Source organism: Quercus robur, chromosome 7 (assembly GCF_932294415.1).
Source record: "Quercus robur chromosome 7, dhQueRobu3.1, whole genome shotgun sequence".
NCBI classification, from domain to species: Eukaryota; Viridiplantae; Streptophyta; class Magnoliopsida; order Fagales; family Fagaceae; genus Quercus; species Quercus robur.
In genome coordinates this window covers 41,471,977-41,483,667 of record NC_065540.1, presented here as the reverse complement: position 1 = coordinate 41,483,667, position 11,691 = coordinate 41,471,977, and the positions used below count along the sequence as shown (strand labels likewise).

The 11,691-nt window shown below is 31.8% G+C and overlaps 1 protein-coding gene across 1 annotated transcript; it reads right to left on the bottom strand.

Moving 5' to 3' along the window:
- Positions 1 to 778: 778 nt before the first annotated feature.
- On the bottom strand, positions 779 to 2,920 carry LOC126693478 (two-component response regulator ARR9). Its single transcript, XM_050389466.1, has 5 exons — positions 2,378 to 2,920; positions 2,129 to 2,232; positions 1,929 to 2,006; positions 1,463 to 1,533; positions 779 to 1,344 (listed from the first exon to the last, which is right to left on the bottom strand). The coding sequence occupies exons 1-5, from the start codon at positions 2,478 to 2,480 to the stop codon at positions 972 to 974; spliced, it is 729 nt and encodes a 242-aa protein (XP_050245423.1). The 5' UTR covers positions 2,481 to 2,920; the 3' UTR covers positions 779 to 971.
- Positions 2,921 to 11,691: the final 8,771 nt, after the last annotated feature.

The following is an 11,691-nucleotide window of genomic DNA, read 5'->3' as shown; positions in this document are numbered from 1 at the left end:
TTCCAGTTAACTCAATTGATAAAGTTTCTGATGATTGTATAAAAGATCTGTGTTCAATCCCTGCCTACATTAAAAACTAATTAGTGTTTTGGTCTATTATCAGGAGCAGACGTTGAAACTCTTTATAAATATTTTTTAATAATTTAAACTTTTGAGGGAATCGGTAGATTTCAAATTAAGAACTTTAACAATATATTTTTTTTTTTGCTGAACAAGAACTTTTACAATATATACGCGATATATGCCACAATGTTATGGCTGAAATTAATTGTCTTAAAAAATAAAATAAAATAAAACAAAAGTAAAAAAGAAAACAGAATCGGCAGTTGAAAAAGCCAACTGGATATGGACAAAATTCATAAGATCAGAGAGAGGGACTTCAAGCAGCAAAACGTGCCTTTTTATCCTCAAACCAAGCCTTGAACCTTTATCTCCCCCTAAAGAGAAAAAGAAAATGAGCCTATGGTGGTTGAGAGAGTCCCACTAATTGAGAAGCAGAGAGACTTTTACGGAGGATAATGTGCTTTCGAACTCCATATCAATTGAAGCCTGTCTTTCTATTTCCTTATCCGTTGAGACAACTTGAACTTCAAGATCCATGAATCTCACATTTCAAATGACTTTGTTTGTGTTGTAACTTGTAAACCCCATCCCAAATGAAAAAAAAAAAACATCAAATCTATCGATCTACAAGATCCATGAATCTCACATTTCAATACATTTTATTTATTTATTATTTTATTTTATTGTATTTTGGTTAGAATTAGCAAGACAAAAATTGGATTAAAATATTTCCATGTAAAATGTGTACATGAAACAACTCGCTCTACACTCCTATTGGGCCTCTGTATTAACCAACGTCAAAAATTAAAAAGTAAAAATAAAAAAAAAAATAAAAAAAAAGTGAGAAAAAACTATAGAAATTACATTGTTCAAATTAAAAGTGGAAAATATTTTCCATGATTAATTTGTCAAACCACAGTGGCGATGCCATTGTATCTGGGTCTTGTTCTATCTGGTGAAAGCCCTTCTTCCAAGGTCTTCCTCTTGTTACTACTTGAAAGTTGTTGTTGCTGTTGTGATTGTTGCTGTTGCTGTTGTTGCTGTTGTTGTGGTTGTTGCTGTTGTTGTGGTTGTTGATGTTGTTGTTGTTGTTGTTGTTGCTCTTGTTCTTGTGATTGAAACTCTGGCTTTTCTGTTTCATCATCTTTGTCTTCATGTTTTTCGAGCTTTTCTTGTATTGGATCCTTCAACTTTGTTTTCATCATATGGGGTCTAAGCCTATTCACATCTGCCAGTCGCACTGGCTTCAAGAAAAATTCTTCTGCTCCTTCCTCCAAGCACCTGAAACCAATAGTGCCCATTAATAAGTTTCACCTTAGGAATCCAAATTGCAAGAAAGTTACAACTTTCCAAGAAAAGAAATTTCCAAAAATTGTTCTTTTGTTCTATCCTCAATTACCTGCTGATCCTTGAAGGCACATTCTCAGATGACATAATCACCACCGGTATGTTTCTAAGGGAGGAAGACTCCTGCAAATATCAGGAAAAAAAATCCTATGAATTTTCATGGATGTTTCTAAAACAGATGGCCTGAGAAAGACTCATGAAAAGTCAAAGAAAACAAAATCTATGGAATATCTTGAACCTGATTTTGTTTGTGTTAAAAGTAGGTGGGAAAATACTCTGAGAGATTTTCTTTGAGCAAGTGGTGAGACAAGAAAAGGACCCAGATGGGAAATTTCAAAGCATTTCAATTTTCAAGTTGGAATGCAGAATTTCAATATGGGAAAAGTGTTGACATGGACTAGCGTTTGAGGAAAGAAAAAATGATCCTCAATAGGAAATATGGGAGAAAGTGGGAGAAAGTGGGAGGGAATATTATGATAGTAGAGAAAGAAGACAAAGCATTAGAAACCAAAGAATACCTTGATTTTCTTGAGCAAATCATAGCCTGTCATGCCAGGCATACAGTAGTCTGTAATTATAAGATTCACTTCCACTTCCTGCAAAACCACAAAACACCAAAGAAATTCAGAAACCCAGGAGACAGAAAAAAAGTGATGAAAATTAACAAGAAAGGTAGGGAATCTCAAATACTGAAAGAGTGGACTTAAATGAAATATACCTGATGATTGTTTGGGGAAATAGTAAGTGTACTTGGTTTGCTTTGGTCATGTTCATGCAAACCCAGAAATTCTAAAGCCTTAGTACCAGAATCAACTGTGGTAACTGCCATTGAAAAAAACAGAGTATACTAATATTAAAAAGCAAGACAGAATAACATAAGCAAAAGAAACAACGACCACCCATGAATACAATGTTTGCACAGAAATGTTGAGAATCTCTTTTCTATGTTTGGCCACCAAGAAAGTACCTTGAAAAGATGAGATCTTGAGGAGCTTCTCAATCAGCTTTCTATCTATGAGGCTGTCATCTACAGCCAAAACATGGAATTGTGACTCTGCAGCCATCCCCATTGCACCAATTGAAGATAAAAGATCAAGCTTTGAAGCCACAGAACAAGGAAAATAGAAAGTGGAATTTACTCTCTCTCTTTGTTACTTCCGTTTTTTTTTTTTCTTGGTGGTATGATTTGTGAGACCTATGGGATGAGAAGGAGGAGAAAAGAAGAGGAGCTTTGTATTGAAATAAGACCAACCAAAACCCACGTCCCACAAAGCAAGATCCGACCAGATTTCATCCCAAATCTTCCAAAATTTCCAAGTTGATTTGAATTACAGGGCAAGCAATGAAAAAAAAATATATAAGGAACCCAAAAAATATAGATCCAAATAATAAAAGAATAAAACAAACCCAAAAGAAATAATTCTTTGAGAATGAATATTTTTAAGTTGATGGAAGGTGGGCTTTATTTATAGCACCACTACTACATATACCAAAAGAGTTAATAGGAAGAGATAAAAAAAAAAAAATGGAAATATAAAAAAGAAAGTTATGGGATGAAAGCAAAAGGAGAAAGGGCTTGGGAGAGTAGAGAGTGATGTGGGGGAGGTGGGTAAGAGAGGAGAAGAGTGGGACCCAAGAAAATCCCCCAAGAGATACAGGTGAGGTCAGCAGAGGTACCTTTTTCCCTGGGTGTGAAATCATGTGGCGCTTACCATATCTTGAGCAGGTGGGGAGAGTGGTGGCAAAGAGAGGGCAATTTCTTTTGATTCCCTTTTAAGATTTGCTTCCCATGCCCATCCATCTACCCATTCATCATCCCCATTACCACACCAAACATTCATGCATCCTAATCCCCAATATCATATAGTGTTTTTTATAATCAGTATACCAATATAACTATTTCCTGTTTTAACTCTTATACCACCTGGTGGGATTATAAAGAATTGATGTGATCTATTATGAGATTTTGGAATCTAACTCTTTTAATCAATATCTTGAAATGAGTAAATTACATATGTATTATTAGTTTTATTATGCAATCCTTACTAACTGATGTGTCATCAATTAAAAAAAAAAAAACTTAATAGTTTATTTATTAATGGTTGAAATTCATTAATCATATTCATTGTAACATCAATTTGTAAGTTTTTAAGTAATAAAATTTGTAGTACATTTGACTTTTTTTTTTTTTTTTTGAAATTATCCTAAAAGATTCATTGAAACTGATGTCACAATGTATATAGTTGTTGGATTTTAATCACCTAATAAATGAATATTTGAAATATGATTTAGTGATTGGTAATACGTCAGTTTGTAATTTTTATGTAATCAAAGTGGATGGGCTATGCACATCCTTAGAGTGGAAAAAAAAAATTGTTACCTACTTTTAATAATAAGAATAATAATACGATAAATAATTTTAGAATATGAGAGAAGAGTTATTGTGTGGGATCTTTTGGTATGTGATCCAGTGTCATGCTTTATGGTTGGGGAAAAAGGTCCCTTTAATTTTATGCTAATAAGGCACATAAATGCAAGTAGGTTTCATAATGGCTAGGAGTAAACAGGAGGGGCAAAGCTTGGAGAATTATGAAGCTTTGAATGCCCCTAAGCTCCCTACAATGTGTATAATTTCTGCTCAAATGTCACACTTATTAATGTGAATTGTGTTTCTAAAATAAGTGTATGCATAATGGCTAGGAGTGATGAGGAGGAGCTAAGCGTGGAGAAAAGAATGCATTGCATGTCCCTAACTACTACCAATGCATATAATTTGTGCTCCAATGTCCAATTTTTTAATGTGAAATGTTTTTTCAAAGTTTTGAAAAGGAATTAATTCTAATAATTTTTCTGATGAAGATAGCATTAGAAAGGAGATGGTATTCTTTTAAAATAATTTCTAAATCTATCTCAGAGTCTAAATAACATGATTTTATACCGTATAAACCCACTGTTATAAGAAGAATTTTTATTACACACTTTATTTTATGACAATGGAATCTTCTCTATTTCAAATGTATTCATTTTGTGGTTAGGAATTTATTTAAAATTGAAAGGATTCTTGTCCTATCTTATGAGGTTGACAAATTTTCCATAATAAATTTTTGATATGCAGAATCATTAGCGATATTGGTCATCTTCTTAAAATTTAATTAAAGGTAAAATTCAGTGTCCAACTACAAAGTCCATAGCATAAATTTTAAAATAAAATCCAATTGATGCCTCTTTACATTGGAGTTCCCTTTCCTGCCTCTTCATAAAATGGGAGAGGCAGTATTTGGCTATTTGACCTCAGTAGCAGATGATGACAGATTGTTTTGAAAATTAAAAATTTACAACAAACTTCTTTTAAATAGTAATTATTTCGATTTCCTAATGTATCATATAAAAAGAAAAGGCAAAAATCAATGTTTACCTTGATTTGGCCTCAAGTTTCATCAGTACATAGTTTGCGAATCTAATATTGATAGATTGTCCTAAAGTATAACAGTGCACACGTTTTTTCTCCTATTTCACCAAGCATTGTGAAAAGGAAGTTACATGAATAGAGTAGGACAAATTTTTCTTCGAAAAATCCATCAAATTGACTAGCTATTCAAGCTGCAGGGAAAGTTTTTCTAATTCATATTTTGAATGGGATTTCCTTTGTCTTTAAGCTGAGAAGTTTCTTCAGGATTATCATGTAGAACGAATGGGTCAAAGAACCCATAGTGTGTGAAATTTTATTAGACTGATTTTGACCCTCTAGAAACTATAATAGCAAAACCATTATAATTTTTGTGCATGTGTGTGTCTTTTATGTCAAATATCATTATGATGATGAGATCTTCATAATCATCTGATATCTTGCATTCTTCTTAGTAATAGATAAAGGATAAGACTTGTGGACACAAAGATGAAGAAAATGTTGCACATGGTAGAGATTGATAAAGTGAAAAAATAAAAAGCACAAAAAAAGTGGGCCAATATGGCCTATATATTCAAAATTTACTTCTTTTTCTTTCCCTTGATTGGATGGGCATGACCCCATTTAAAGGTCGTGATTGTTTTGATAAACCGCGTTAATTTTTCTTTGTCAAAGTGTTTTTGCGATTACTCTTATATCTTTTCAGATCTTGTACGAGGAAGATGAATGGAAAGAATAATAAAAACATTCAGTCAAAAAAGAAGAAGAATAAAACGTGAAGAGATGTTATTTTTAGTTGTTTTATTGAGAAAGAAAATACAAAACAAGATTTAAAAAAATAATTTTCATTAATGAAATTTGATTAAAGCTGATTTTTGTTCTTTAAAATTAATAAATTAGAATTTATCTCATAAAAATTCATTTTATATTTCTTTTGTCTTCCTGATTATATGTAGTTAAAGGAACACATACACAGCCATTGGACATTGGAGCGTTGACGAGGCATATTAAAAAATTTGAAGTAACCTAGAATGAATTTAATTAAGTGTTAAATTTTTCCATGGATGAAATTGTGATATTTTAAATTTGAGGGACAAAAAATTGAGTTAAAGTAAAATTTGAGGAACAACATGGTGAAATTTTATTTGATTTTTTTGCTGTCGCTGAATTAAAGTAAAATATTGGGTTGTTCCCTTCTTTAATTGAAGCCTATAAATGAACCTAGTTAATTTAAGAATGGAGGGCATGGTTCAAATTACCTTTTCTTTTTCTTTTACTTTTTCACCTTTTATGAAATGGAAAATGATACAAACAAAAAAAAAAAAAAAAATATATATATATATATATATATATATATATTTATATACTAGTCTCTTTCAAACTATTTGGTTTAGCATTAGTATGGACTAAAATTAAGGTAGAAATCACTGAATTTATAAAATTAATTCCAAAAAATCAGTATTTTTGTGAAAGAAAAGTATGGGGACAAGGATATATGGGATTTAAAAGAAAATTCAGGAAATAAACACAATCAATAATTTAGGAATAAAATTAAACTTTGACATATAATTCAATAATAAAAATTACAATTCATCTTGTTAGGACTTTATAATTTGGGAAAATTATATAAAAGACCCAAAATTTATGCCATATTTCATATTAGATCCCACATTTTTAATTTTGTAAATTCAAGTCTGAAATTTTTGAAATCATTTCAATTTGAATACCCAACTTCGTTATTTTTGATAGTAACAAAGGAAAGAAGAAGAAATAAAAAAGAAATCATTGATTAAACTGTGCATTTCACATAGATTAATTTGGTAGCATTGAAACAGTGCATACATTTTGTGCCTCTTATGTAATTTTTCTCTCAAATGATAAATCTTGATGTGATTATGCCAATGTTTCATCAATAATTCATAGGTGCTTTCGATTATAGTAGTTGAACCAAGGACCTAGTATCCACCAAAACCAATTGAGAGAAGTCTAATGACAATTAAACCACCACCTTTGGTGGCGGTCATTCTACAATACACATTCTTTTTTTTAAGTATCATACCTACATAATATTAACAGTTATAAACAGTCAATTTTTATCTAATTTATCTTTATAAAAGGTAGGGTTTATTTTCTTTATAGAAAATAGCAAATGTCAGTATTAGCTAATTTAGTAAATTCCTTTGTTGTTAAAAAAAAAAAAAAAAAAAAAAAAAAAAAAAACCTATTGGAAATGATTACTTCTCATTATGGTAAGGAAATTGCTATTGCCATTGAAAAATTAGAATTTTTCAAAAGTGATGTGACTACTGTTAATTGATAGGGAAAAAAAAATTTGTGAAACTTTTTGGCGATTGGTTTTAGGTTAGAATTTTTTTAGTCTAAATAGGAAATTAAATATGGTTTTATGATCATCGTGGTATTATACTAAACATGAAATATTAAACATGTAATTGATATGTTAAATGCATTTCATACAAAATATGACCACATTACCACAAAGATTTTTTATGAGTATTTTAACTATTAAATAAAAATTCCGCTCAAATTTGCGGTCCGCAATTTTTTATCATAAGGAGACAATTTATGTTTTAATATTTTTTTTGTTGTCATAATTAATATATTATATATATATGTGTATATGAAAGCTAGGAAAAACTCTTTTTAATATACATTATTATATTTTGGGTTAGATAGTACCCTCCCATTTTACCTGTGCTGACATCTAAAAAATGTGAAGTATGTATAAATTAGAGAGATTGATTAAAAAGAGGGCCCTGTTACAAGGAGTGCATCCCCACATCGGATAGCATGTTACATTAAAATTGGTACTGTTGTTTTTTATTTCCTAGCAAAGATTCCCCGACACACTTTAATTCATTGTACAACCTGTCACATATAATCCATACTTTGCTAGATTATAGAAGCTTATTTTTGTGGGGGGCCAAATAAGCAATTGCCCAAACATGCTGGATTTGCCCTGCTGTTTTAGCTCGCTCGATCAACCTTGTAGATGTTGTAGTAGTAGTTGTTGTGTTGAACAAACATAGCTTTTACATCACATATTTGCTGTATAGTTTAGCCTTCTCATTTTGCTCTTAATGCAAAGCTTTATTGACTGAGCTGTCAATTGATGGAGTACAATAATTTGGTCACGTATTTTGTAAGGTTGAATTTAATGTTGTTGTATAACACAATGTCATTTAAATTTGTTTGGTATATTGCTTGCTTAGGACCCAATATTATTCTAGTGGCCATTATGGTGTGAAGGCCAATGGGTCATTTAGGTTGAGTTTGGATTGCGTTTGTCGTCTTTGCGTCTGGCATTTAAACAGTGGGTTCTGTCTACTGTTCATGGGACCCACAGGTACGAAAAACAACAAAAATTAAGTTAAAACTGAGTCCCATGATACTATTTACACATTTGAAAATTATTTTACTACAGTGTTTTCAGTTTTTAATTTTCAGCAATAAGCGGTATTCAAACAGACTCTTATTGAGATTGCGTAGAACGTTTAGAATTGTAAAAGACTTTGTAAGTATAGATTATTGTTGCTATTTCTACTATAGTGATTTTCCTATAGAGTTGAGATTTGCCGGGAGTTATATTTTTCTTGAAACTTTCTTCTACTGTTTTTCCACTTTATCACCAAAATCTATGTATTGATTTTATTGTTTTTACTATTACAGTTGGTGATGATAACTATGGTTGGACTATCTGTATTGTGTAGAATTTATATTAAGTTATTCTATTAATTAATTAATTAAGTTTAGGGGTCTTAATTGGATATTTCAAGAAAAAAAGAATTTGAGGTGAAGGGAGAATGAAGTTCATAAGGGAAGTCTTAAACCCATTCTAAATAGAATACTATTGTTGATTTCAAGTCGGGTTCAACATTATCCTACCAATTGACCAATCACCTCAAGTTGGAAGTTTGCAACAGATGTTAATCGTAGAAGGATTAAATTATAGACTGAATTTCCTTTTTAAAATTGTAAATTGAATTGACCAATTCCATTAGTTTGGTTCGTCGAGGATGTTAAAGGGAGGGGATCAAGTGGAGATTTAAGTAATTCAAAGGTGACGAGGACATCAACAAGGTGAGGTGAGGATCTTTTAGATCTGATAATGAAGGAGTGGAAAAGTGTGATGCTGATGACAAGTAAGATAATAGAAGGATGGGAAGGGACGGCAACAAAGGCAAAATTGATGACAATCGTGAGGTATGGTCAAATAACGGAGAATGAGAGAAGTGGAGAGAGGAAGAGAGAGGAAAAGAAGTAAATAAGGTGGACGTGTGTCATAAAGCAAAGGTGGAGCCAAAAGGGGTCGATCAACTCCCCCTCCCCCCTCTTTTCTCTCAATTTTTTTTTTTTTAAATGTCTTTAATTTAAACATTCAAAGATTTTTATAAAGCCGTATATAAACATAAAATTAAAATAATAAAAAAATTACTTATTTGGATGCGATATAATTTTTTTTAGAAGCAATCAATAGTTCAATACTCATAGAAAAAAATTTAGATATATTTTCATACTTTTAATACTTCTAATATATATTATTTTCTCAGTTTAGTTTTAAATAATCAAATTTTTTATTTAAATTTCTTATAATAGATTTCCAATGGTAATTAGTTATTAAAATTATTTTTTTGATAACGAAATATATATTGATTATTTTTTTTTATAACTTTTAATTTTATAATATATACTTGTAACTAACTAAGATTAGGGACAAACATCTAAAAAATAATGAGTCACAATTAAAATTCTAAAAGATCCTATTAAGTAAATTTTGCGAATCTTGAAGAAAATAATTTTTATTATTACTATCCCAATGATAAATTAGAAAACAAATTCAAAGAACTTATCAAAGAAAAGGACAATATCAACCAACTAATTCCAATTATTTTAATTTTTCTTAAATAATTTGTTAAAATATAACTGTGGGGCCAAAGAATTTGACAACCCCGGCCCACTTTATACTGGGCCTAAGACCCGTGCCGAGGAGGGAGAAACGTCCGAGGATGGACAAAGAAAGTCCAAATGGCCCAGAAGCGTTGCCGAGGACGATCCTGCTCTCGGCACCCCAAATCCCAAGGGGAGAGAACAACGCATCGGCAAAGGCAACCTCCCAGAGCGCCCCGAGGAGAAGGGTAAGTACAGTAGGATACCCATAGACGTATGGTGCAGGAGCAATCCAAGGAGAAACTGTCACCTCCGCATTGAATGCACCCAACTAACGTTCTGGCTGTATTAATGAGGAAATGACCCCTGAACAGTGTGACCTTGGTTGCCGCAACTCACAGAGGGTTTGGGAAGGTGGCTAATGGGACGAGCACTCGAGTAGTGACCTGCATGATCAATAAGTGGAGGGCCAAGATCGACTGGAAAGAAGTATATAATGTGAGAGACATTCCAAGAATGGGGGATTGCAAGAAAAGAGCAGGAGAGGAGAAAAAGGAGGAAGCTGTGGCAGTCTGCATGATCTTGAAAACCTCCGTAACCTAGTATTGAAAGAACCCATTTCCTTGTTACTCAGCCCACACACAACCGTGTCTAGTGATTGTGGTTCGGACTAAGACCTAGTTCTTAAACTCATTCTCTAAAAATTTATTGTATTGGACTAGTTGGGCTTGAGACTTTTAGTCCAATAGAAGGAACGCTCGAACCCAGTCCCTACAATAACATCACTTAAAATCAATATAGTTCAAAGAAAATGTCAATTGATTGGAATATAGTATTACAACAAATGTTGCATATTTTTAATTTATTATTATTTTTATCTCAAGACCATAGAAAAATTAAATTTCTATTTAATTGTTTACTATATATTTTTTATATAAACTGTTAGGACATATGTGAGACTTGTTAGAAACATATGTTATGTAAATTGGCTAATCATTTGACAAAGTACACTTTACTTGTAATTGAGTAGATCTAGGATGGGTTTAGTATTTCAAGGAATAAGAGTTCAAGTTTAGTATTGAAACCATGCAAATCTGTCCAAGAAACAAGTGAAGAAGTGTTGTTCATTAAATCTCGATAGATAGCTCGACAAATCATATCAATCGAGATTTAATGCTAATGCTCGACAGCAACTTGATAGAAACTATATCTATCGAGTATTACAAAATTCAGATTTTCAGATCTGATTTCACGTATATCTATATGTATTTGTGTAGAGTTTCTTTTCTCATAACCTTAAACATATATAAGGATTATTTTAAGGACCGTCAAAGGGGATGCAAATTGATGCAACTTGATGTAAAGTGATAATACATGTATATTGTGACCGAAGACAATTTGCCCTAGTTTATCTTCCTCTTTGTAGAAGCTACTGCGTCTTTGCGCCAAGGGTTTTGTAATCAAGGAGCTTCTTGATCTTTATTATTGGATGAACTGAAGAACTTTGTAGCCAACATCTTCCTCAAATTGGTGTGTTAGTCATGTACTAGGATCCGTGCATTATTGATTAGTCACATAATAAGAGCCGTGTATTGAAATGAGAAATTGTCGCTACATTACAAGTTCAATTGGGTATTGGGGTAAGGATTCAACTGTAGGTTGGTATTACGTACTGAGATTCCTTTTACTTGTAACTACTTGTTTTGATAATAGTGGATTCTCGGGAGTGGTGACCTTAAATTCACTAAGTAGGGTTTTGCCTCGCTAGTTTTCCTCATTCATAAACAAATTACTTATGTCAAATTTATTTTCCGCTGCATTTAACTTAGTTGGTGATTTGTATGTAATATCATGCTTATTGCATATAATTAAATCTAATTAATAAATTTGACTAATTAATTGATTAATTTACCAAATGAGCCAATACATTCTTGGCCTATCATAAACTATTTGTTAAGAATTAACTTTGT